The sequence below is a fragment of the Pseudopipra pipra genome, chromosome W, assembly GCF_036250125.1.
Source record: "Pseudopipra pipra isolate bDixPip1 chromosome W, bDixPip1.hap1, whole genome shotgun sequence".
NCBI classification, from domain to species: Eukaryota; Metazoa; Chordata; class Aves; order Passeriformes; family Pipridae; genus Pseudopipra; species Pseudopipra pipra.
In genome coordinates, this window is record NC_087580.1 from 31,527,522 (window position 1) to 31,552,226 (window position 24,705).

The 24,705-nt window shown below is 57.8% G+C and overlaps 2 protein-coding genes and 1 long non-coding RNA gene across 3 annotated transcripts; 1 reads left to right on the forward strand and 2 right to left on the reverse strand.

Annotated features, from left to right (window-relative positions):
- Window positions 1-3,865: 3,865 nt before the first annotated feature.
- LOC135404972 (maestro heat-like repeat-containing protein family member 7) lies at window positions 3,866-6,926 on the reverse strand. Its single transcript, XM_064639695.1, has 10 exons — window positions 6,863-6,926; window positions 6,530-6,678; window positions 6,113-6,260; window positions 5,674-5,867; window positions 5,448-5,585; window positions 5,043-5,157; window positions 4,734-4,871; window positions 4,347-4,523; window positions 4,064-4,213; window positions 3,866-3,877 (listed from the first exon to the last, which is right to left on the reverse strand). The coding sequence occupies exons 3-10, from the start codon at window positions 6,245-6,247 to the stop codon at window positions 3,866-3,868; spliced, it is 1,059 nt and encodes a 352-aa protein (XP_064495765.1). The 5' UTR covers window positions 6,248-6,260; window positions 6,530-6,678; window positions 6,863-6,926.
- A 187-nt stretch (window positions 6,927-7,113) lies between these two features.
- Window positions 7,114-8,066, reverse strand: LOC135405686 (uncharacterized). Its single transcript, XR_010425944.1, has 3 exons — window positions 7,927-8,066; window positions 7,432-7,582; window positions 7,114-7,183 (listed from the first exon to the last, which is right to left on the reverse strand). It is a non-coding gene; the product is annotated as an uncharacterized LOC135405686 (long non-coding RNA).
- A 15,090-nt stretch (window positions 8,067-23,156) lies between these two features.
- Window positions 23,157-24,471, forward strand: LOC135405385 (zinc finger protein 239-like). Its single transcript, XM_064640077.1, has one exon. It carries the CDS (start codon window positions 23,210-23,212, stop codon window positions 24,197-24,199), a length of 990 nt encoding a protein of 329 aa, XP_064496147.1. The 5' UTR covers window positions 23,157-23,209; the 3' UTR covers window positions 24,200-24,471.
- Window positions 24,472-24,705: the final 234 nt, after the last annotated feature.

Here is a 24,705-nt window from a genome sequence, read left to right on the forward strand (position 1 = left end):
CTCCACCTATACTCCACCTATTATTAATATGCATTGATAGATGTTGTAATCACTTGAATATGCATTTAATCATATCTGAAAATTGTATAAAAGTGTTGATTTTCTGAGGAGCCGGCGAGCAAGTTTGTCCAGCGCGAGCTGGCTTGCTCCCAATGTTGAATAAACAAATACCTTGCTGCTTAAAGATAAAAAAGTCTCTGAGCAGTTTTTCAGACCGATTTTTTGGATTCAGGGCTGCTGCCTGTCTCCTGCCCCAGAGAGCTGTGCCCCCGGGGGACTTCTCTGCCAGAGGGCAGCCAAAGCCAAGGGGCACTGAGGTCTGCCCTCTTGCAGGTGGCTGTTGGGAGCGGCAGCTGGAGCAATTAGTGGCAAGACTTGGCATCTGTCAGAAGCTGTTGCTCCTTCCTGGCATGATTTTTGGGTGGAAGTGATTAGCAGCAGCACAAAATCACCATCAGCTGCTGAGTTTCACAGGACAATTAGATTGGACAGAGAGACTCAAGCTTCCTTGTGTTCTTTTTGCTTGTTTTCTTGCCTTCTGGAAAAAAAATCAGCCCAGTTTCGCATGTTCAACACTCCGGTTTCTGTGTGCTCAGCTGTGGCCAGCAGCTGATGTCCAGTCCATTGGGGAAGTGCAGGGGACAGGGAGAAATCTGGGATGAGAAGCTTGTTCTGTGTCTCCCATGAAGGTGCCACCCGCCTGAAGGAGCAGCCAAGAGAAGTGCTGGAAGCAGAGACATTCTGCCAGTTTCTGCTCTAGGTGGACACAGGGCCCACTTGTTGCCAGGGCTCCCGGAGATTGGATCCGGGAACAAGGCAGGGCCGTGCACTGGTAGGGAATGGGCTCCAGCAGGACCAAAGGAGGAACGTCCAGCAGCAAAGTGTGAGCTGGTGAACTGGGCCATCTCTTCAGCAGACACCACAGTGCTTACTTCCCTCCATCCCTGAAGCTCCACCACACCAGGCCCTGCTTTGCTTCAGCTTCTGCTGCTTCTTCCTTTGTTGCCCTCAAGTGTTGAACGTAGAGTTTAGAAGCCCATGCCCGTGTTTTGAAGGTGCCTGTGTGGAGGAGAGGTTCAGCAGCTGCAGCCCGAGGCTGGTGTCCCCGCAGAGTGTCTAAGGATGGCACCAGTGGTGCTGGCTGGGGACACCTGAGTGTGGAAGGTGTGTCCAGCCTCAAGCAGGGCCACTGAAGTCAGTCAGGATGTCAGGCTGCAGCTGAAGCTGCCAAGGGTTGCTGTGAGGCTGAGGAGTCACTGGAAAGCTGTGGTGGCCACTTACCCTGAAGCCTTTTGCCAAAGCGGGTGCAACTGTGCCCACAGTCTGCCCACTTTTGGTGTCCTGGCGGGTGTGGGTGCCCGGGTGAGGAGGCCCAGGCGTTGTGGGTGCTGCTGCTCCTGGGCAGCCTCTGGTGCTGTTGTCTGTGGGGCGGAGCCGCTTGGGCAGCAGCGAGTGCGCAGCCCTGCCCGAGGAGCCCAGCGCCCTGCCCGTGGTGGCAGCAGCTCTGCGGGCCCAGAGCTCTGGCTCAGGGGGGTGTCGGCCACAGCCCTGTGGCCTGGGCAGCTGTGGGGGCCCGGGCTGGCCGCCAGCCCTGCCTGTGCCACTGCCCCTGGCCGGCAGCACCTGGCGGACGTGCCCTGGCAGGGCCCCCTTGCCCTCCTTGTCCCCAGCCAGGCCAGCCTGGCCCCCTTGGGGGTGTGCCCACCCTGCTGCTGAGGCCCGGCCTCCAGGGCTTCTGCCACAGGGCTGGGAGAGGCCTCGGGAAAGCACGAGAGCAGCCGGCTGGCAGGGAAGGAGGTGGCTGTCTGGGGGCTGCTTATGGCCTCTGCCCCCCCAAGTCCTGGGGGCCTTTCCCTTCACCCTGCCCCTTGGGGCCTGCGCCCAGTCTGTCCCCTCGCAGCCTTCTGCCACCCTCTCCCTCACAGTTTCCCCTCAAGGCTTCCCTCTCCCTTGTCCCATCAGGGCCTCCACAGGACCTCAGCCCTTCCAGGCCTCCCAGTGCCCCCTCCCCTGCGGGTCTCCCCCAGCCCCGCCAACCTGCCCGGCAGCAACGCAGCCCTGAAGGAGCTCCAGAGGAGCTGCTCCAGAGGCACTTGGGAGCCCGGAGCAATCCAGCCAGTAACACACAGGCAGGACACCGACGCTGCTTCCTGGCTGGGGAGGGCTTGTGGCCATCTCCAAAGACAAGGTGCTCAGGGTTCCCCACAGCTCCAGCCTCTGCCCCTCCACTCTGCTGCAAGCGTTGAGGCTGCAGCAGAGCCATCAAAGGCCAAGGGGCTTCTGCCCACTTTTGCTGGCACACTGCACAGTGGGGCAAGTGTTGCTGAGCACAAGGAGCCCTTTTCCCCTCTTCCCAAAGGCCCTGTGCACACTGGACACCAAAAAAAGCTCCTGGGCCTCTGTGTGTGATAATGTTGGTCATGTTCCCGTGCTGGGATCAAAGGAGGTGCTTGCAGGGAAGAGGCATCTTCCCCACAGGCTCAGGTGGCCCCAGGAGATGGAGCTTCCTGCATCAGTTCTCCACAGAGCTGCAGCAGCACAGGCTGCCCTGGGGAAAAGGCCGGGTCTGCCATACTCTGCACAGCCAGTCTTGGAGCTGCTGAAATCTGCAGTAGGGAGCCTTCTGTACAGCTCTCAGCACGTAGCAGTGTTGAATTGCCAGGCCTGCCATGGCGAGTCTGATGTCTTCTGTCACGCCTCTATGGGCTGGAAGAGGCAGCAACGGAGACTACCAGAATGGGAAGAATGAAGTTCTCCGTACAGCTCTGATGATGTGGAGCGTTTCCTGGGCCAGGTTTGAGACGGCAGGGCTGTCATCAGTGATGTCTTGAAGGGCTGGAAGAGAAAGGAAGAGAGCCAAGGTGAGAGGCCAGGGGTGTGGGGACGCGAGGAGCCCCTCCTGCCAGGGCCATCCCAGCCAGCTCTTGCCATGGGCAGGAGGTGACAGGGCCCAAGGGGATCAGCTGGAAGGTGCCCTCGCTCACCTTGGCAGATGAGCTGCAGCTCTGGCTGCTCCTGCTTCATGGACCTGGCGGCGATCCCTGGGAACACAGAGCCTGTCAGGCCCCAGAGGCACAGGTCCCCCGCAGCGGCGCTGCCAGCCCGGCCACACGGCCTCCTGCCCTGGCAGGGCTGAGCCCGGGGCCTTCCCGCATGGGGACGCCCCAGGGCTGGGCTGGCACAGGGCGGCAGCAGGCGCTCGGGGCCACTCGGGGCTCCACATGCCCTGGGCCGCATCCTGCTGCCGCTGCAGCAGCCGGGGCTGGGGCCGAGCTGCAGCGGGGTGGGGAGGGACCCCGGCCTTGTGGCTCACCCAGAAACTTGATGGCCAGCTTTCGCAGGGGCTCCTCTGGGCTCTCCAGGAACGGCAGGGCCTGGCGCACGTACTGGCCCACTCGGCTCCTGTCCTTTTCCAGCTGCAAAGAGCGCCAGGGCATGGAGGGAAGGCTCGGCTCAGGCTCTGCCCCTTGGCCGGGCACTCCCTGCCCCCAGCACGGGGCTCCCCTGCCCACAGAGCCCTGAGGCCTGGCCAGCAGCTGCTGGGGCCGGGCTTTGGGGGGAGCAGAGGGCTGGGTGCTCCTGGGGAGCCGTGGGGCGGCCCTGCCCCACAGCCCAGCTGGGCCGAGGCTCCATGGCAGCCTGGCTGCGGGGGCAAGGGAGCCTGGAAAAGAGCCCGCACGCCCCAGGGAAGGGAGCAGTGTGTGGGGCACAGGCTGGTGTCTGTGGGTGCAGCAGTGGACACAGGCACCCTGCCAGCCCCACACATTGGGCATCAGGGGCTGGGGCTTTGGGGCCGTCCTTACCAGGCACTCGGGAAACCTCCATGGCTCCTCCATGGTCACCAAGTCCTCGAGATCCCACCACTTCAGGAACCTGGCTGCACCAAACAGTGCTCTCCAAGAGGCCTGCACAGCAACAGAGAGCGGGCCATGGCACCGCAGCCCAGGGCACAGCACCCGCATCCCTGCACCAAGGCCAGGAGGAGGCTGCAGGCGACCATGGGCCAGGGCAGGAGGCACAGCAGCCTCCTGCCATGGGGACAACAGAGCCCACGAGTCCTCACCTCTGCCACACGCTTGTTCTCATTGTGCCAGTTGAAGTAGAATGGCACCAGACTCAGGTACACGTGTGGCTTTAGGCTCCTGCTCCTCTCTGTCGCCTCCATCACCTCCCGGAAGAGGAGCATGGAGAGCTGCTGCAGCTGGCTGTGCTCCTGGTGCAAAGGAAGAGGAAAAGACCTCAGCACTGGCTTCTCCAGGCCCATCGGGGCACAGGCCTGAAAAGACACTGGGCCCAAAGTTTCCTGGCAGCACTCAGTGCCCACGATGAGGGGCACAGAGCCTTACGTTGTCAAAGAGTGGCCGCAGCGCCTCAAGCAACTTCAGGGCAGTAGGGGTGGATATTTTGACCATTTGGAAGCGCAGAATGTTGATGAACGCGGAGAGGGTCATCTGAACTGCGTCCGTGTCTGCATCCTGCAGTAGCTCCAGGAGGCTTTCACTCAGGCTCCGCATGCTCATAGCCTGTGTGGAACACAATGCTGTGGTGCAGCCCCACGCTGCTGCCGCGGGGCCCAGAGGCCAAAGGTGCGTCCCAAAGGAGTCGGGCAGCTGAACGGGGAGGAGGAGAGCTGGGAGCAGCTGCCACAGCTGCCAAAGGCCAGCCAAGGCCAAGCTACTGCCTTGCACAGCCGCACGCTGCCGGCCCGGCTTCAGCCCCTGCCCCCTGCTCACCATTGCGGGATCCCTGCTGAGCACCACCAGGCCTCGGAGCGCCAGGCGACGCCTCTCCGGGCACTGACTGCGCAGGTGCCTGGAAATAATCTGCAGGACACTGGGCCCAAATTGTCTGGGGTTCAGGCAGTGCAGGACCTGAAAGGCAGGGAGCAGTGACAGGGTGCCCGGCCAGCAGGAGCCCGGACCCGCCCGGGGCTGGGCCCAGGCAGCAGCACAGGGTGCAGGCACCGTCCCGGGCGGCTGCGGCTGTGAGAGGGCAGAGAGGGGGAGGCAGCTGGGCCAGGCAGCGCTTGCCATCAGGCTCACCTCCACCAGGAACGCCAGGGCAGGCAGTTCCCACAGGGGATCTCCCCTGCTGAGCCGCGGGAGCAGGCTGACGGCGATGCGGTGACCGAAGGGGCGGGAGACACGGCACAGCTCCCTGCAAGGGGGAATAAAGGTGCCAGAGACCCTGAGCCAGGTGGGCAAAGCTCTCCTGGGACTGACTCACACAGGCCTGGTCTTTGACCACCAGCCCAGGAGAGGACATGGGCACTTTGGGAGGTGGCTCCTCCTGTGCAGCCGCCCCTCTCCGCCTTTTCCACTCTGCTCAGCCATCCCTGGCTGCCAAGGCCCTCTGGCCCAGCAGCACGGGCACTGTGAGGGGTGGCCTGTGCACAGGGCAGAAATGACCTGTGGGGGTGTGGGGCAGTGGGGAGAAAGGGCTCTCACCTGGCCAGCAGACCCACTGCATAGTGGTGGCTGTCAGCCTTGAGGAGCATGTCCCAGCCACACTTGCGACCGATCGCCATCAACACGTCCTCATCCAGCAGCTGGCGCAGCAGGGCTTTAACAGTCTGCACTGCAAACCTGTGTGCAGAGCACAGCCCAGGTCAGGCACAGAGCCCTGGCCTCAGCCCCAAGGGCGTGGCAGGGAGAGGGGACTGGGATGGAGCACCTGTTGGGGTTGGGGGGAAGGCTGCGCTGCTCCCGGCATCGCCTCCAGAAGGTCTCGACCTCCTCTGACATCTCCTCTGTGCTGATGAAAACTTGGAAGAGCAGAGTCAGAAGGAGGCGCGGGAAATTGTCCTTCACTCCCCCTGGGCACCAGGAGTGGGACAGCTGGATGATCTCCCAGAGTGCCACAGTTGCCTGCCAAAGACAAAGCACCCAGAGACAGCTCTCAGGGCCCAGAGGTCCATGTGGCAGGGCCCAAGCGTGGCAGGGACAGGCCAGAGGAGACACAGGGGGATCCCCCAGCCTGGTGTCCCTGAACATGCCCCTAAGCCAGGCCTGCAGCCCAGTGCCTGGGGCAGGGAGAAGCAGTGGTGAGGGAGGATGGAAAGGCATCCCAGAGGCAACCTGGGGGCGAGCAGAGGCCAGCTCAAGAAACTCACAGCCAGGGCAAAGACATCCCTCTCATCCCCATCAGAGGTGCGTCTCCTGTGCGCTGGCCAGTATTCCAGCACACGGAAGAGGATCTGCAGCACTGGCTCCTTAGTCCATCTGGAGGAGATGAGCGTCTTCCACATGGTGCGAGCAGCTCTGTGGAGTCACAACTCTGGCTCAGGGGGGTCTGGGACACAGCTCTGTGGCCTGGGCAGCTGCAGGGCCCAGGTGACAGAGCCACGGTGCCTTGTGGGGCAGGGAGGCAGATTGGCCTCAGGATTGGAGGCTGACATGCCAAAGCTGGCAAAGAGAGGAGCTGGAGTGTCCTGGAAGTCTCCATGTCTCTGGCACCCCATTTGGGAACGACTGTCCAGGGAGATGGAGTCTAAACGCAGGTGAGCCCTCAAGGCAGGTGGGCCCCATACCTGTCACAGGCTGGGGCAGAGCGCAGCAGGGTCACTGCAACATCCGTGGGGTGTGCCTCGGTCAGCAGGACAAGAGTCTTGTCCAGCCTGTGCTCAGCAGACACATTGGACGTGAGCCACTGATGGATGCACCTGACTATGGCCGGCACCTGGAGGGGACATGGGGGACAGTTGGAGAGCTGCCAGAGCCAGTAACTTGCCCAGCTTCCCCCAAGAAGTGCTCCCCTTGCCACCACACTCTGCTGGTCTCAAAGGCTGAGGGGACCCAGAGCAGCCAGCGTGAGGGGCCACAGCATCCCTGGGGGACTGGAGCCCTGGCCACAGGCTGCTTACTTGCTTTGCTTTGTAGACACCATTCTCCACAAGCAAATCCAGCAGGGCAGCACTGGTCTGGGCATTGAAGAGGTTTGCCATGTCCCCAGTGGCCATGAAAGTGGCCTCTTCATGCCAAATGCACCTGATAAATCTGCAAACCAGCTACAGGAGAAAGGCAAGGAAGAGAGAGGGATGTCCCCTGGAGGGCTGCGACAGCGGTGCTGGGCTGAGCAGTGAGAGCAGGCCCAGCCCAGGCGGGGATGGCTGCAGGTACCTGTGCTGCCCTGCGGAAGCGGCCACGGGCACGGAGCTGCTCTTCTGTCTGCTCCTGGCCTGCATCTGGCAAAGAGCGAGCGTGCTCAGAGCTGAGGGTGTGCGGGAGAGGCCGGAGAACACAGCCCAGGCCTGGGCTCCAGGAGCAGGCAGGGCCAGCCCCGGGATGCCCAGTGGATGGAGCACAACTGCCGGGAGATCAGCCCCGGCCCCTCTGCCCCCCTCCCTTTCCCTGGGCATGTCCAGAGGGGATGGGCAGGATGAGGCCAAGGGGGCTGCAGCCACCAGCCCTGTGGCCCAGCTCCAGCACTCACCCTCCTGCGGGGGCTGCACCTGCTGCACCTCTTCAGGCTGCTGTGTTGGAGCAGCCCTAGGGCTTTCCTCCTTCTCCTCCTCCTTCACCCAGGCCAGCTTGGGCACCATAGGGGGTCTCTGCTGCATGTCTCCGTCTGGTGTTATGGCTACCTGCAGCAGAGATGGCATTAAAAAAGCTTTGGCTTTCCAAGTCCTGCAGTCGTGCCTTGAAGGCAGCTGCAAGAGAGAAGCCTGGGAAATGCCTCGCCTCATCCAGTCCCACTGTCTGGCCTCAAGGGCACCTGCCCCAGGGACTGGAGATGCCTTGAGCAGCCCCAGGTCCCCAGGTCCCACAGTCTGGCCTGGAGGATGCACAGGGGAGAAGTGGAGAGCTGCCAGAGTGAGCAACTTGCCCAGCTTCCCCTGAGAAATGCTTCCCTTCCCAGCACACTGTGCCAGCCTCAAAGGCTGAGGGGGCCCAGCGCACTCAGCTTGGGGGGCCACAGGCTGCTTACTTCAGCAGAGACAGCTCTCTCCTCAAGAAACTCCAGGCTGGGGGTATCGGCCAGGCGCTGAACAGGCGCGGCGTCAGTGCTCGCCACGCCCTCCGTCGTTGTGGCGTCGGCCTCCTCCGTGAGACCAGGCAGCACAGAGTCACAGTTTGACTCATCATCGGTGGACGTGGTGTCCCAGTGGGTTGTGTGATCAGTGGTTGCGGTGTCACACTTTGCTGGGACAGCAGTCGACGCGGTGCTGACATCAGGATTTGTCAGCTGGGTCGGGATGGTGTCAGGCTGGGCCTGGACATCAGCTGGTGTGATCCTGGCCTTTCTACGCCGACTGCCCATGAATTTCATAAATGTCTGCAGGAGAAAGAAGGGCAGGGAAGAGAGGGATTTCCCCTGGAGGGCCGCAACAGCGGTGCTGGGCTGAGCAGTGAGAGCAGGCCCAGCCCAGGCGGGGATGGCTGCAGGTACCTGTGCTGCCCTGCGGAAGCGGCCACGGGCACGGAGCTGCTCTTCTGTCCGCTCCTGGCCTGCATCTGGCAAAGAGCGAGCGTGCTCAGAGCTGAGGGTGTGCGGGAGAGGCCGGAGAACACAGCCCAGGCCTGGGCTCCAGGAGCAGGCAGGGCCAGCCCCGGGATGCCCAGTGGATGGAGCACGGCTGCCAGGAGTTCAGCCCCTCTGCCCCCTCTCTTTCCCTGGGCATGTCCAGAGGGGATGGGACAGGATGAGGCCAAGGGGGCTGCAGCCACCAGCCCTGTGGCCCAGCTCCAGCACTCACCCTCCTGCGGGGGCTGCACCTGCTGCACCTCTTCAGGCTGCTGTGCTGGAGCAGCCCCAGGGCTTTCCTCCTCCTTCTTCCTCCGGAACAGCCTGAGCAGGCTGAAGCGTCTCCCTGCCATGCCACAGTCTGGTGTCCAGGGCACCTGTAAGAGAGAAAGAGAACCTCGGAGAAACTCCGGGCCCTAAGTCCTGCAGAATGGCCTTGAGGCCACCTGCCGCAGGGATTGGAGACACCTCGGAGAAGCTCCGGGTCTCCAAGTCCTGCAAAAGGGTCTTGAGGGCACCTGCCACAGGAATTAGAGACACCTCGGAGAAACTCCGGGTCTCCAAATCCTGTGGAAATGCCTCGAGGTCACCTGAAAGAGAGAAAATCCTCCAAAACGCTCCGGGTCAGCAAGGCACGAGTTGGCTGCGCGGGGGCTCCGCACAGCACCGCTCTGTCCCGTCCTGTCCCGTCGCCTGCTCCGAGGAGCACTGTTGACACTGTGGCCGTGTCACCAGCAGCACCTCTGTCACCGCGGGTCATAAAGGGCCCTTGGACACCCTGCCCCCTTCCATCCCACCGGCCGTGCCCAGCGTGTCACAAAGGGCCCTGGGACACAGTGCCACGTGGCCTGGGGCCTCCCCCAGCCCTGCCAACCTGCCCCACCTTGGAGGGAATCCGCTCTCTAAAGTATCTTATCTGGCTGGACCTGAACTGTAGGAACGGCTCAAGAAATGAGCAAACACTCCCCTCCTGTGCCTGCTCACGGCAGCACAAGGAGCCCCCTCGGCCGCCGACTCAGTCGCAGCGGGAAGGGCACGGGGCCTTCCACACAAGCCGGCACGGCCTCCTTGGGAGAAGTGCTGGCTGGTGGTCATCCTAAACAGGGGGGGTGACACCGAGAAGGAAGGTGTGGGCAAGGGCACCAATGCTGCTGGCAGCCCTTTGGCCAGGGCTGCACCCAAATCAGCAGTTGTGGCAAGTCCTGGCCCAAGGAGACCTGCCACTGCCCCGACTCCTGGCAAGGCTGCTGCCCGTCTCCTGCCCCAAAGAGCTGTGCCCCTGTGTATTAGTTCATTTGAATACATGCCCGGAATAAAGACAAGTACAACAGACATTCAAACAGTACAAAAAATCTTTTATTGCAGTGAGAATAAAAACTAGCAAAGAGAATCAAAAGCTAAAACAGAATACAAAAAAACTGCTTTATCAGTTGGCATTCATACAATACTATGAACGGCTTTTATTATAGTATTAACTAGTAATAAGGGAATAAAAGGAACATTTAAAGGATATTAAAACAATACTACGAGTGGCTTTTAATACAGTATTAACTAGTAAAAAGGGAATTACAAGGATAATAAAAAAGGATATAAAACATTTGCTTTCTCAGTTGCTTCCTGTCAATAAACTGTGCTTACCCACACAGACAGGCCAGGGCTGCCAGGATCTGCAGCAGCTGGTCGGTGCCCGTGCTTAGCGGGCGTCCCGGTGGAACAACACAGTCTCCATGGCAGGATGAGAATCGCTCACCCCAGCAGTCCTGACACCCCATTTTATCAGCTCTACATTGCACCACGTAGGGCCAGTACACAGTATAAGGTGATGCCTGAGTGGCAGCCAAACCCTGCCTGTTCATCACCTGATAGCAACAGTCTGTGCATGCCCTGCTGTAGGGCAAGGGGCCAGCGACTCCTGCCCACATCATCTTCCTCCCATCATCATCTTTCTCACCCCTATGTATGACCTCTACCACTGTGTTTCAAGGGTAGATGTATCTATCTTGCAATATGTAGCAAAACCAAGGAAGAACTCAGCTCTGATAACAGGGGATATCAAGCTGACTTGCTAAAAAGCACAATGGACCTTACAATTAGCTTGTGCCATGAAGTTACATTGTACCATACTCTGGCTGGTTTCACATCCTAATATGATTTCTTTCTCACGCCTCTATGCTCCATTGATGATCTAATTCAAAAGTACCCCCCATAGAGACAAGAAACAGTTTAAAGTCCTGTAGATGTAGAGATGAAAAAGTCATATCTAAAATGTAGTGCTAGCTTGTTCCTAAGCATTTCCAAAATTCCTTCCCAGCAGGTGCCAGGATGGGTGGGCAGGAGGTGACTTGCTGTATTCAGACCATTCTTGTACGTGTGACTGCTGCTCTTTCACCCCTTTCCCCCTAATTCTGGGTTGGTTTCTAGAGCTGTTTTTGAAAGAAACACTTCTTTCAATCTCACACGTGAATATTTTCAAAGAAATACAAGACACAAAAATCTAGTAAAACCAATATTTAACAAAATGGTGAAATCACACTCCTTTATGTACTCTGAGCACTCTGCTACTGGCAGTTTGTGTAGTTCTCCATATACTGGATATGTAACTAAGGATCAAGAAATTTTCTCTGTATTCTTTATTTCCTTTTAAATTTTTTTTCTGTCATCAAATTGGCTGCAGGATTTGGTCCTGTCTTTGTGGAGGATGAATGCCACTGTCTTTTTATGTTTGATATTTTATTACTTAGGGGGACTGTCAGTGGGAGAAGTGGTGGGAAGGATCCTCCACTCAGGGGGTGGAGCTTCAGCTTCTAAAGAAGGCTGTACCTAATCAAAGAGCTGCAACTCAGGATTTCTCCCAGCCTTCCAGAACTTTTCATTTAGCCAGCTGAGAGTGCCCAGGGCACAGCCAGGTTAGTGTTTAACTCTTCCAACACTGGGCTCATCCCGAGGATATCCTGTCATCCTGAGAAGAAGGAAGGGAGATGCTGTGCCTATTCCCTAGGGCTGTGCAGGAAGCAAAACCTTCAAAGCCCTGGCCCTTCTGAAGGAGTTGATCTTGTGTTATTCCTCAGTAGTCAGCACTGAAAATTCTGTATCTGAGACACTGAATGAAAAGGAGAGTTGCTGAGAGGCTTGTTTGGGGGAGAGTGTTTTTTTGGTTTGTTTTTGTGGGGGTCTTTTAGTGCCAGATGAAGGTTGGATCATGAAAATCAGTCTTGTTACAGACCAAAAATTGTAAAGGCAATTAAATGCTTTCAGATGCTGTAACCATTTTCCTTTCTTTTACTTTCTCACCCCTTGCAAATCAGAGACAGTTCCTAGAGGACAGGAGAATAAAATAAACAAAACAAGAAATTATTTTTCTACTCTTGAGGGCTTTGTCAGGTCTGTTTTGAATGCATTTGAACCCTACTGCTTCCATGCTCTTTTTCAAGTAGCACCAGATAAATACCTGTGAACTGCTGAGATGAGAGTGATCATTCTTACTTCACAAAAGGTTTCTCTTTTTTTTTTCCTATCCTGTGTCCCTTTTGTGTTCAGTGCTACGGAGTGACTGTATTTTTGTTCTAAGCTAATTCACTGCTGCTGTTTTGGGTACAACTAATGTCAAGCAGCAAACCTGTAACATGCCAGAAACAGGCTACAGTGTGTTGAAGACACAGCTTATGTTTGATGGTGTGTAAATACAGAGAGTTAGTTGGGTTTATCTGATAGCCTGGCAGAAGGAGAGAGGAGCAGGACAAACTGTTTTCAGTAACTGTGCTGTTCAGACACCTGATAAGATGGAGAGTGCTTTGGAACTACTGATGTGCTTTGAATAAGAAAAGAATAATCAGGTCCATTGGCACTGGCTTATCAGGAAGGAAGTAAAATGCCAGCACTTTTACATGAGCAAAAGGAAATGTTTTAGACACTTTGGACCATTTTTGCATTGAAATTAAATAGCAGGGTGCTTTTGAGTGTGCTGTAAGGAGTGGAAGGATTTATTACCTTGACAGAATGACAGGTGAATGTGTTTAGAGAGGAGTCCTCAGAAACAATAACACCTCTTTGGATAAATGGCCACATCTATTCCTGCTTTTGGTAGAGATTCAGGAATTCTCTCCTTTCTTTCTCCCTGAAGTGCAGTGGCTCACTTACAATGGGCAGTTTTTCAGAGTGTAACACACTTGTGCATTTTGTAATATCCTGGCAGAATGTTTGATATTGGGCGTGTAACAGGTTGTTCATAAAATAATGCTGGATCATTGACTGGTGTGTCCTCTGCCTTCAGTCCCTGGGTATTTTCATGTTCCAAAAAGAATATATCTCAGCCTGTGCTGGGAAGGGAAGGTGTGATTCACCATTAACTTACCCCAGCAGGCATGAAACATGCTCAGATGCACTATTATCTTCTCAAAGTTTACAGATTTTTATTTCTGTACCTTTTCAAAATTTGTTTCTAGGTTCTTTCACATGCTTACAATTAATTTGGGGATATTCAAATTCGATGAATGATAGTGCACAAACATATTTGATTGATTTTGGATTCTAATTGATTCCTGTCAATGAGATTCCTGTGACACTCCGAAATCAATGATATGTGATTCAACCAAGGCACCACTGTTCTGTACATTAGGTAGCAGTTGGGAATTTAGGAACTAAATGTTCACAAGCTATAAATTGACAAAATGTTTAGATTTCAATAGCCCTTTGTTTGGCATTTATTCACCCAAATATGTTTCTTGGGAAAGTTAGTTTTCCAAAGGGCAGGCTTTCAGTGAAAGAAAGGTCATTGATTTAAGGTCTATTAAATTTTAGCTAAAAACAGCAGGCTCCATTGGGATGTAAAATAATTTAAGTATTTACTGCAGGCAACCTTCATGCTTTAGAGCTGTTGCTCAAAGGTTTCATTCTTCTATGAAGGTGTCAACTGTAAATATAAAAATGCCTCACTGAAAATGTAATGGTTCAAAGATTCTAACTGAAATAAAAATTCCTGCCTGGGGAAAGCACTATAATCAAAATAAAGTGGTCTTCGCTTTTTTTTTCCTGTGGAGGCTGCACTTGAAAAGAGTGCTTCAAGGCAGCAGGGTTGGTAGGGAATGCCAATTTTTTATTTATTTATTTATCTACTCTGCCCCACAGATGATGATAGTCCAGCTTTGGAATCAGGAATACACTTCAGCCACTAATACAAGGCAATATGTGAGCTGCTGCTGCTTCCAAAATGCAGTATCCTGGCATTTCAGTCAACTTTATAATCTGGCAAAAAACCACTTGGCAAGATTAAAATCTAGCTTCTGAAACACTTTTATTTCTGAAAGCTTTTGATGTCTTTTTATATCTTTTTAGCATATATTAAATTTCTTAGGAGCAGTGGCCAGGATGTTCACTTGATGGATGACTGGGGTGGGGACTCTCTCTCCACCCCATGCTTTTTTTTTTTTCCTCCCTTTTAATTTTAAAAAGAGGTGTGATAACTGTGCATTAGGTAAGGCTGGAACATGAATCCTGCAGATGCAGCTGTTTGACAACATTAACGTGGGGGGTTTGTACCATTGTTAGGTAAGTTAGCAGAGATTTTCCAAGCTGAGAAGGACAGCCTGCTGCCAAGCTCTGGCAACTCTCTTAAGAAATCTTTTGCTTCAAGGATGCCCTGAGGAAAATGATGACTGGATGCTTTTCTGAAGGCACAAAGGGCCTGTTTTCTCTTCCATAGCATTCAGAATGGGACTCCTTGTTCCAGCCTGCCTGTTCAGGGTTTTGTGGTGCTGGGTTAGGGTTTTCATGTGGTTTTTCTCCTGGGATAAAGGTGTGTACAGTGAATATTGATTATTCATCCCATGTCTGGGTCACTGTCTACATCTTGAATTTGACCCAGAGCCTGTGTAAATGAGGAATGCATTGAAACAAAGTCAAGGATCCTTCAGTGACTTGTTTTTGTGAGTTCAATCTTCTGAGACCTCTGATGAGTCTGTCAGGGAAGTGCCTGTGTGCAGAGGGGCAGGGAAAGAGAGTCCCAGCACAGCAGCAGTGCCAGGGAGCAGCAGCATTTGGCCTGTTGAGAGCTGCTCTTTTTCTCCTGCCACCCTCCCCTTCTGGGCCTCGGCTGAGGCCTCAGTGCTCTGGGCCTTGGTCCCGGGGCTGGGCTGGGTCAGTCCTGTGGCCATGGCACTGCTGGCATGAGCTGGGCTCCACTGCACTCTTTCCACCACACAAGGGGCTCCATTTGCTCCGGGCACAGCCTGAAGCCTCAGCTCTTCTTCTCCAGGGCTCTCAAGAAGAAGGCCAAGGAGCAGACTCTCCAGAGGGTCCTTGCCTTGCTGGTTTCTCCCTGGAGTCCGTGTGCTGCCCTCAGGGTCCCACTGTGGGGGCTGGAGGGGCTGAGGCTGCTCCAGCTGGTGCTGGTGGTGGCCAGTGCCTCTGGAGATGGCAAATGGGGCCTGAGGAGCCCGGGGCCGATTCTCTGCTGCTGTGCTGGGGAGCGGGGCTGGCCCTGGGGCTGCAGGAGCTGCCTGAGCTGATGATGTGCTGAGCATTGCAGACCCAGAGGGCCTGTTCCTGAGCTCCATGGCCTCCATGTCCTGCTGCAGGGCCACACCTGAGTGTGCTGCTCTGCTGGGCTGGGGCAGGGGCAGGGAGATGGGGGGACCAGAGAGGGGCTGGACTGGGCAGTGCCAGGGAGGGGAAAACCCCAGTGTTGAGCTGAAGTGTGTGAGTGGGCAGGGTGGGGGCTCTGCCCCACCTAGGGCACCTCTGGAGTCAGTGTTTCCTTTGGCAGCACACCTTATCTCAGACAAGATAGTTTTCCAATGTTGGCTTTCCCCCCTCTTTCCCAAGGTTTTCTTTTTTGTTTTTTGTTCCCCTGAGGGGAAAAGGGGGAAGGGAAGCACATGCTGATCTCTGTTTTTATCTGTATACAAAAGGGAGCTGGGGTGGGGAGGGAGGGGGGAAACAAAGCGATTTCTCTCTCTATTCTCTCTCTTTTATCCCATTCCCGCCTCCCTCGCCACACCCCGGGCGACTGTTTCACCGCCGCCCCTCCTCGCCCGTCCCGCGGGGCAGCTCTTTTAGCTCCGGGGCGGCGCAGACTCCCCCGGCGCGGCCCTTTGGTTTTCCTTGGTTTATTCTCCGGAGCTGATTCCGTTCCGAGCTCGCCCCCCCTCTCTGGCGACCCCCGCCAGGGCCCGTCCCGGGGCGGCTCCTTCAGTGCCACGGGCGGCGGGGACCCCTCGGGGCGGCTCCCCCAGGGCCCCGCCCGCCGCCGCCGCTCCCCGGGGCCCTCCCCGCTTCCTGCCGGGATCGGACACCGCCGGCGGCCCCGGCCCTGCCGGGCTCCATCAGCCTGAGCAATTGCTGCCAAGGAGGGGCCGGGGGCTTCCTCTTGGCCTTCGTCTCCCTGGCGCTGGGGCTCGGCTTCTACCTGCGCCAGAAGGTGAGGGGGGTCCCAGGGGGTCGTGTGTCCCCCCAGAGCGTCTGTGCCCCCCCGGGGACCCCCCACCCCGGTGTCACCCCCTTTTCTCTCCCCACAGAGCTCCTGAGCCGGCGGCGGCCGCAGCCCCTCCCCGGGGCCTCAGGCCCAGCCTGGACCCCTCCTGTCCCTGTGAGGATTTTGGGGGGGTCGTGTGCCCCCCCTCCCCTGCTGCCACTCCTGATCCCAGGAAAGCTTCCCAGTTCTCCCCAGTCCCGGTTATTGCGGGGCAGTGGGGAAGGGGCTTGGGGGAATCCCAAGGGGTGGAGCCGAGTTTGGTGGGGGCAGAACAGGCCTCGGGATGGATCGGGAATGGGGACCCCCCTGTGTTCCCCCCTGTCAGCCCGCTCTGGGGGGGCTCTGGGAGGGAACTAACCCCTCAATAAAGCACCCAGCACACTTAGAAAGGTGCTGGGCACCCCCTAAACCTCCACACAGGCTCTGGAGGACTGCCTAAGCATACTCAAAGCCCACCCAGGATCCCACCCAACCCCTTCTCTGGGGGGACTTCTCTGGGCACTGGTGGTGCTGGGAGCCCTCCCGGCTGCGGGCGAGGAGCTCTCGGGTGAGTGGGGGGTGGGAAGGGGGCGGTCAGTGGGAAAAGGGGGGTCAGAGGGGACAGAAGGGGTGGTGGGACCCCAAACTGAGTGGGAGGGGAGTGGGACCCCCCAAAAGTGGAGGGAGGAGGGGCACTGAGGATGCCCTCTGGAGCCCTGTCAGAGCCCTGACACTTCTGGGGTGACTCCAGGAACAGCCTTCACTGGCCCAGGGACATTCATCTCCCCAGCCTCGCACACATCCCCTGCAAATGGCCCTGTCTCCTCCATCACCCTCCTCTGCCTTTCTGGCCTGGCCCTTTCATTCCACACCAGCAAAGCAGCCTGGGCACCATCTCACCTCTGCACTCAGAGGGCTTCTGTGAGCAGGAGGGGCAGATTTCTCTAGAAGGTGCATTTGTCCCCTGTCCCATGGCACAGGGCACAGCTCAGAGTGCGAAAACACTCCCAGGCACACAGATCCTGGAGAGCTTTTTCAAGACAAAAATAGGGAGAGGAAGAAGAAAAGAGGCCAAATTAGAGAGATGAAAGGTGCCCCAAAAATCAGGAGCTTCCTCTGAGCCAGGTTTCCATAATTGAATCACTGATGGGATATTTACTTTGATAAGTAGCTGCACAAAACTATTCATGTAGACAATGAAAGAATCAGCTTAATAGAATATATAGAAGGTGTTGTCAATGAAAACAAATGGAGAAAAACTGTTGAGATTAAAAAAAAAAAAAAAAAATCAAAGGTCTGGCAATGCTGGCCAGGAAGCCTTCAGCAATTATCAAGAGTCCTGTTCTGCAGAGGTTTCAAGTGTCTCCTAAATTCCACACTCGTGGCTTCAGGCCATGACTTGCCAGAGCAGTCCCAGAGCTGGCCACTGTCCAGAGATGCCCTGGGGCAGCTCCAGTGCCCAAGTGGGACAAGTGGCCCAGGGTGTGTGGGAGCCCTTTGGAGCAGGAGCTGGTGGGCAGGAAGGGCCCATCTGGGGAGGGTCAGGGAATCCCCCCTGCAGCCCTGCTGCCCAGGCTGAGGAGGGTCCTCTCCAGCCCACAGCCCATCGTGTGCCCTTGGGGGCTGCGCTGCCGGGGCTGTTCCCGGGCACTGACTGGGGAATCTCCCGGGGTGCCCCGCGCGAGGCGGGGGCGGGGCGGAGGGCGGGCAGGGGGCGTGGCCGCGCGCTGATTGGCTGCGGCGGGGGTGTCTCCGTCCGCAGCGCGCGAAGGGCGCCATCTTTGGCGCGTGGGGGATTCGGGGGCGGCGGCCCCGGGAAAAGCTGCGCTTGGGTGTGTGAGCTGGGGGGGTCTGCGGGGGGAGCGGGGTCTGGGGATCCCCTCGGGGGCTGCGGGGAGCGCGGCTGGGGGTGGAAAGGCTGGAGGGCTCGGGAGGGCTTAGCAGAGGAGTTCGGGGGCTCCCGAGGAGATTTTGTCCTGTCCCTGAGCGGGTTCGGTGTCCTGAGGGGCCCCGGGGGGGGGAGGTTGAAGGTCCCTGAAGGGGTTTGGGAGTCCCTGAGGGAGTTTTGGTTTCTGAGGAGACTGGGGAGTCACAGGTGGGCTTGGGGGGATCTCTGAGGGTGTTTGGGGGTCCTGAGTGGGTTTTGCAGGGACGTTTGCAGCAGTTTCTGGGGTCTCTAGATGGTTCCAGACGGCTTTGAGTCTCCCTTAGAGGGACTAGGGGGATCCCTGAATGGGCTTGGGGGGTCCCAGGTGTGTTTTGCGGGTCACAGAGAGTTTAGGGGGTCCGGGGGGGGGGATAAGGTCTCCTCGGGGAGCTGGCAGGGCCTTGATGAGGGTTTCGATGGGTTCTGGGATGGATTTCTGAGGGGATTTCAGGGGTTTTGAGGGGATTTTGTGGAGTCCTCTAAATCCCAGCAGTGGGTTTAAAGGGTCCCCCAGCCCCCAGGGGAGGGGTCCTAGGAATGCCCCCCAAAATCCAGGGGGGGAGATATACTTCATGCGGGTAAGGGGATCCCAGTGCCCCCAGTATATCCCAATAACCTCCCAGTGACCCTCAGTATAGCCCAGTGACCATCCAGTGTATCCCAGTGAGCACCCAGTAACCCCCAGTATGGCTCAGTAACCTCCCAGTGTCTCCCCATGTGTCCTGATAATCTCCCAGTAACTCCCCAGTTCTCTGCCAGTGATCCCCAGTGTTCCCCAGTTCACCTCTGGTCCCTCCCAGAGCCGTCCCAGCATCGCTCAGTAACCCCCCAGTCCCTCCCAGTGCCCCCTGGTTCCCCCAGTGTGTCCCAGTATTCCCCAGTAATCCCCCAGTTCCCCCCAAAGCCCCCCAACTGTCCCCAACATGCCCCCAGATGCCCTTGGCCTTTCTGGGGGGGGAGGGAGGCATTTTTGGTGTCAGAGGGTCTGGGGGGGCTTCTGGGGTGAGATGGAGGGTTGGGGACATCAGGGATGGGGTTTTGGGACATTGCAGACAATGGGGAGGGGTTTGGGGACAGTGGAACTGGGGGGAATTATGGCCATAGGGAGACCCCAGGGGGGTCTCAGGGTGTTAAGGGGGGAATTCAGGACACCAAGAAAGTCTTGGGGACACCAGGGGGGTCTCAGGACTCACCTGCTTTTGGTGCTGCCCCTCCTCTTTCACCCTAGACATCATTAACCCCCCCGAAATGTCTCCCAACCCCCATTTTCCCTTTAATCCACTCCCCCTACAGATCCCTTTGACCTCCCAAGACGCCTTTTAACTCCCCCAAATACACCCAAAGCCCCCCAAACCCCCCCAAATCCCCATCCAACACCCCCTAGATCCCCCCAAATCTCCCCCAGCCCCCCCTCAAATCCCTTCCAACCCCCCCCAAAGAGGGATCACCCGGCACCCTGGGACAGGAACACAGTGGGCTGTACTGGGGGCATTGGGCTGTACTGGGGGCACTGGGGGGGGCTCAGGTGTTCGAGGACAACGTGGCCCAGCTCCAGGAGAGATCTGGGGAGCAGTGAGGAGGTACTGGTCTGTCCTGGTTTGTACCCCCAATCCCCAAAGCCCTTCCCCAGCTCCCCCAGGACCCTCCCACACCCCAAAGACCCCCAGGCCCCCCCAGGCCCCTGACTTGGTCCTGCTGCCCCTTGAGCATCTGCAGCTGCTGCAGAACCAGGCATTTCATCAGCAAATGTGCAGGTGACACCAAGCTGGGGGTGTGTTGATGTGCTGGAAGGCAGGAGGGCTCTGCAGAGGGACCTGTCTGCGGAAGAGTGTCAGCAGGAGCAGGGAAGTGATTGTTGGGCTGGAGTGAGCGCTGGTGAGGCCACCCCTGGAGTGCTGTGTCCAGCTCTGGGCCCCTGAGTTGAGGAAGGCCCTGGAGGGGCTGGAGCAGGTGCAGAGAAGAGCAGCGAGGCTGGGGAAGGGAGCGGAGCACAAGTGGTGTGAGGAGAGGCTGAGGGAGCTGGGGGTGTTGAGGCTGGAGAAGAGGAGGCTCAGGGGAGACCTCCTGACTGTCTGCAAGTCCCTGCCAGGAGGTTGGAGCCAGGTGGGGGTGGGGCTGTTGTGCCAGGAAGCAGCAGTAGGACAAGAGGGCTGGGTCTTGAGCTGTGCCAGGGGAGGTTTAGGTTGGATATTGGGAAGCAATTTTTTTCCTGAGAGAGTAATCCGGCCTTGGAATGGTCTGGGCAGGGAGGGGGTGGAGTCAGCGTCCCTGGAGGTGTTGAAGGTGAGAGTGGATGTGGCCTCAGTGCCATGGTCTGGGATGCACAGCAGGGTTGGATCAAGGGTTGGACTTGATGATCTCAGAGGTCTTTTCCAACGTGGCTGATTCTGTGATTCTGTGATTGCCATTCCTATGGCAGCACATGCTTGAGGCTCTATCCCCAGGGTGATAGAGATGTCTGTCCATATCTATCTCCAAGGTTAGTTTGTAAATGTGTGGTGTTAGCAAAGCAGGCTGAGTTGTGGGCTGGTTGTAGAAGAAGAAAGAAGCCCAGAGGCCAGTGCAAGCAGGCAGCCCTCAGCTTGCACATGATGTCCCCTCCCTGCAGGTTCCTGTCCTTGAGCCCAGGCCCTGAGGTGAGGCTGAGAAGTGGCGCGGAGGTGAGTCCAGAGCTGTCCCTGAGGTGAGGCTGAGAATAAGTGCAAGGCAGAGGTGCTGCTGAGGAAGGAGAGCCCCGTGACTTGGAAGAAGTGAAGTTTTGAGTGCCCAGCACCAAGAAGGTGCTGTGTCCATCCCCTGTGTGCCAGGTGAGCTGGGGCTTTGCTGCAGAGCTGCGGGCGCTGATTTGAGCGTCTCCAAGTGCTGAGATGGTGGGCACCCAGGAACACAAACTGTGCCTGGCCACGGAGCCTGCAAGGAGGAGCAGAGAGAGCCCTGGCAGTGTGGGGGTCCAGGTTGTCCCTGTGCCTTCCCCTGCAGGCCCTGGCTGTCCCTGCTGGGCCCCTGTCCATCCCCATCAGGTCCCTGCCCGTCCCCCCCGGGCTGAGCTCCCCCCAGGAAGTGCCGTGGAGCTGAAGCTGCTACCATCCCCCCCCTGCAGCCGCTGCCCCAGCCAAGGGAGCAGCAAAGGCAGGGCCAGGAGCAGAGGCAGCAGCAGGGGAGCCCTGGGGGGGCCGGGAAGCTCTTGTGTGGGTCAGGAAAGAGGCGCTGGGCACGAGGCCGGGGCTGTGCTGAGCAGGCCCAGCCCTCACATCCCCCCAGCCAACGCCGGCTGCCCGGGGGGCTTGGGAGGGACCCCCAGCCCGTGTGCCCCACACTGAGCTGGCAGAGAGAGAGCCAAGGGACAGGGCCACGGGCAGGGCCACGGGTGAGGGACAGGCAGGGCCATTGCAGGGCCACGGTGAGGGCACAGCCTGTGGCAGCAGAGCTGCCCAGGGCCGGGGGCAGCCGGGGCTGTTGGTACCAGGCACTGCTGGGGCCGAGCAGAGCAGGAGGCCTCTTGCAGAGCCCTGGAACAGCCTCCCACTTGCCAGCCCCACCCTGGTGGGGTGACACTGTCCCCTCCCTACAGGACATTCCCCCAGAAATCTTCAGGGGGTCCTTTTGTGTTTATTCCTGGTTGCTGATTCCTTCTGGGGACCTGAGGGACCTTCTGCAATCCCATCCATGGGGCACAATCTCCTCTGCAGAGCTTGACTCACTGCAGACTTTGCAGGGAAATCTGTGCTGGCAGCCCGAGTATGTCCCGATCCCCCACACTCCCCCCAGGATATTCGGGATGAGTTCCCCCTTCCCGGGCACCCATTGGATGGGGGGCGATTGTTCTCCTGCTGTTGCTGTTGCTGCTCCGCCCCTGTCCCTGCCCTTCCTGCCGCTGTCGGGTGAGCGGAGCGGCCACGATGGGAAAGGGGCGAGAGAAGCGAAAAGAGCAGGTGGGACCCCCAAAGGGAGCTGGAGGGGTGGTGGGTCACCCCCAAAGGAAGCTGGGGGGAGCCAGGGTTTGTGGGCCAATGGGAACAGGGTTGGAGAGGGGGGCTAAGGAGTGGGAGGAGAGCAGGAGCGTGGAGCGTGGCTGCCATGGAGATCATTCTCTGTCCCCATGCCTTGATCCCTGGAGAGCGGGTGAGGCTGGAGAGAGGAGGGAGCTGCAAATGCCCTGAGAGCCTGGAGAGGGGGGAGCTCGGGCCCCCTGTGCCAAGCCAGCGTTCAGGGCCGTGCTGTTGGTGCCAAATTGCCTCTGGTCAGGCTGAACCCAGAGCCCACCCACGTGTCAGGGGGCTCGATCTGCTCCCTGCTCTCATTTCCCTGGGGCAGCCTCTGGTGTCCCCCTGCCTGAGGGGCTGTTTGGTTGCCTTGGGCACAGCTGGCCCTTGTGCAAGGCTGTGCCCTTGGGGGCTCTTGGGGGTGGGCGAGAGGTGTTTTTTGCGGGTGCCGGGCTGGGTTGGCAGCAGAGCCCCGGTGGTGGGCGGGGGGATGCAGGTCCCGCCGGGTCCATAGTCAGGGTCAGGCCCCGCCGGCTCCATTGTCAGCCCGGTGCTGACAGGGGGGGACACAGTGGGTTTGGGGCCCCCTGGGAGTGCCGGGGGTGAGTGTGGAGCCCGGGAGCTGCCGAGTGTGGAGGGCGGAGTGGGGCGATGCCGGAGCTGGGGGACCCCCGGCAGCCTGGAGGAGGAGCCCAGAGAAGGGAAAACCCTGGCAGTGGGGACCCCTGGGATCCCCAGGACAACAAAGTGGAGAACCTGGAGAGGGGGAATGTCTGGGAACTTGGCATCCCGAAGGCGAGAGTCAGAGGAGAAAGGACCCTTGGGACCCCCAATGCTCCCAGCATCCCTGAGTGGGACCCCCAGCATCTCAGAAAGGGAAGCTGTTTCCAAGCCCAGAAAGGACAGACCAGAGAGGGGTAACACCTGGGAGAATTTCTTTAGGTTAACCTTCATATTTCGGAGTAGTTTTTTAGCTGAACCTCAGCTTTTTGCAGTTTGGGTGGGTGAGGGTCTTTGTGCTATTTTTGAGTGTTTTTGCCTGAATCTCGGAGGTTTGGGTTTTTCTGGGCTGAATCTTGGTGGTTTGGAGGTTTTTATGGACACAGGATGCTCGATGAGTTCTAGAGATGGACTTGGGCAGGAGGAACCCCCAAGCCAACACGCTCAGCCCTTGTTTTCCCCCCATCAGGATTTGTCCTTCCCAAAGCTTGGGCGGATGGAGGAGGAGGCTGCGAGGAAGAGGAAGATGCCTTGGGCCCCCCAGGCAGGTGAGGAGGAAGTCAGTGTCCCTTTGGGCGGGTGTTGTGCTGGCTCTGTCAGCCGAGCATGGCCCCGGCTGCAGGACAACCCCGCTGGCGCCGCCGTCCTGCCGGGGCCGGAGTTGGGGGGATGTCCTTGGCCTTCCCTGTGGGCCGGAGGCAAATCCCCTGCCTGTCCTTCTTGCTTCCTGCCTCAGGCCCCGAGCTGAGGACGGAGAGCCCGGAGGACAAATCCCCCCGTGAGACCCTGGTGGGAGAGGCCGTTTTGAAGGGCTCCCCGGCGCAGGAAGGCAGCGGGGAGGGAAAGGGCCGGAGATCTCCCCGCAGGAGGGGCTCCAAAGCCATCCCAGGGTGCTCTGAGGAGGAAAGAGCCAGCCTGTGCCGGGAAGGCGGCCGGAGCTTGAGGCAGAGCTCTGAGCTGGTGGTCCCTGAGCAGCCTCCCAGGAGGGAGAAACCCTTCAGGTGCTTGGAATGTGGGAAGAGCTTCAGTTACAGCTCCAACCTCCGCACCCACCAGCACATCCACAGTGGTGAACGTCCCTACTCTTGTGGGGAATGTGGGAAGAGCTTTAGGCAGAGCTCCCACCTCCACACCCATCGGCGCATCCACACTGGGGAACGGCCCTACTCTTGTGGGGAATGTGGGAAGAGCTTCAGGGAAAACTCCAAACTCCTCATCCACCAGCGCATCCACACTGGAGAACGACCCTACAAGTGTGGGGAATGTGGGAAGAGCTTCCGCCGGAGCTCCCACCTCCGCACCCACCAGCACATCCACACCAGGAAGAAGCCCTACAAGTGTGGAGAATGCGGGAAGAGCTTCAGTGACAGCTCCTACCTCCCCATTCACCAACGCATCCACACCGGGGAACGGCCCTACAAGTGTGGGGATTGTGGGAAGAGGTTTAGGACCACCTCACATCTCCTCACACATGAGCGGACGCACACAGATGAGAGGCCCTTCCGCTGCACCGACTGTGGGAAGGGCTTCAAGTACAACTTTCACCTCAGCACCCACCGCCGCGTCCACACCGGTGAGAGGCCCTACAAGTGTGGGGAGTGTGGGAAGAGCTTCCCCCACAGTTCTACCCTAACCAAACACCAACAAACCCACTGGTAAGGCAAACCGTACGAGTTCCCCGACTGCAGGAAGAGCTTTGGCTGCTGCTTCCACCCAGAATGAACCCCCCAATGGTGAGGCAACCCTTGGAGTCCAGTGACTGTCAGTCCATCCCTTTCAACCACAAAGGGCCAGTCCCCTTTCCCAGGGGCAGCTTCTTCCAACAGAACCCTTCTTGGGGGGTCAGTCCTGGAAGTTTAGAGCAGAGATCTCTCCACAAGTGTTGGTCTGGGGGAGTTCCATCCATCTCTAATTAAGAATTCTTGCTTTTGTGTCAGCTTGAGTAGAATTGCTTCAACAATTGATTTAGTGTAGAGCAATGTCTTATCTTATGCTGTACTCCTCTTAGTTTTAGTGTTTCTATTGTGCAGTAAGTAATTCTGATGAAGATCTTCTGTCTGATCATTTGTAACTGTAAATAAATTCATTTCTATCAATAGATCTGTTTTGCCATCATTAAAACCTGGGGGACTAAAGTGGTTCAGTCACACCTCTGTAATTCCTCT

Coding starts and splice junctions, on each gene's coding strand:
- LOC135404972 (XM_064639695.1), bottom strand. CDS start 6,247: ATGTGGAAGACGCTCATCTCCTCCAGATGGACTAAGGAGCCAGTGCTG. Junction 5,868..6,112: donor GGGATGTCTTTGCCCTGGCT/GTGAGTTTCTTG, acceptor TGTCTTTGGCAG/GCAACTGTGGCACTCTGGGA. Junction 5,586..5,673: donor CTTCCCCCCAACCCCAACAG/GTGCTCCATCCC, acceptor CTCTGCACACAG/GTTTGCAGTGCAGACTGTTA.
- LOC135405385 (XM_064640077.1), top strand. CDS start 23,210: ATGTCCTTGGCCTTCCCTGTGGGCCGGAGGCAAATCCCCTGCCTGTCC.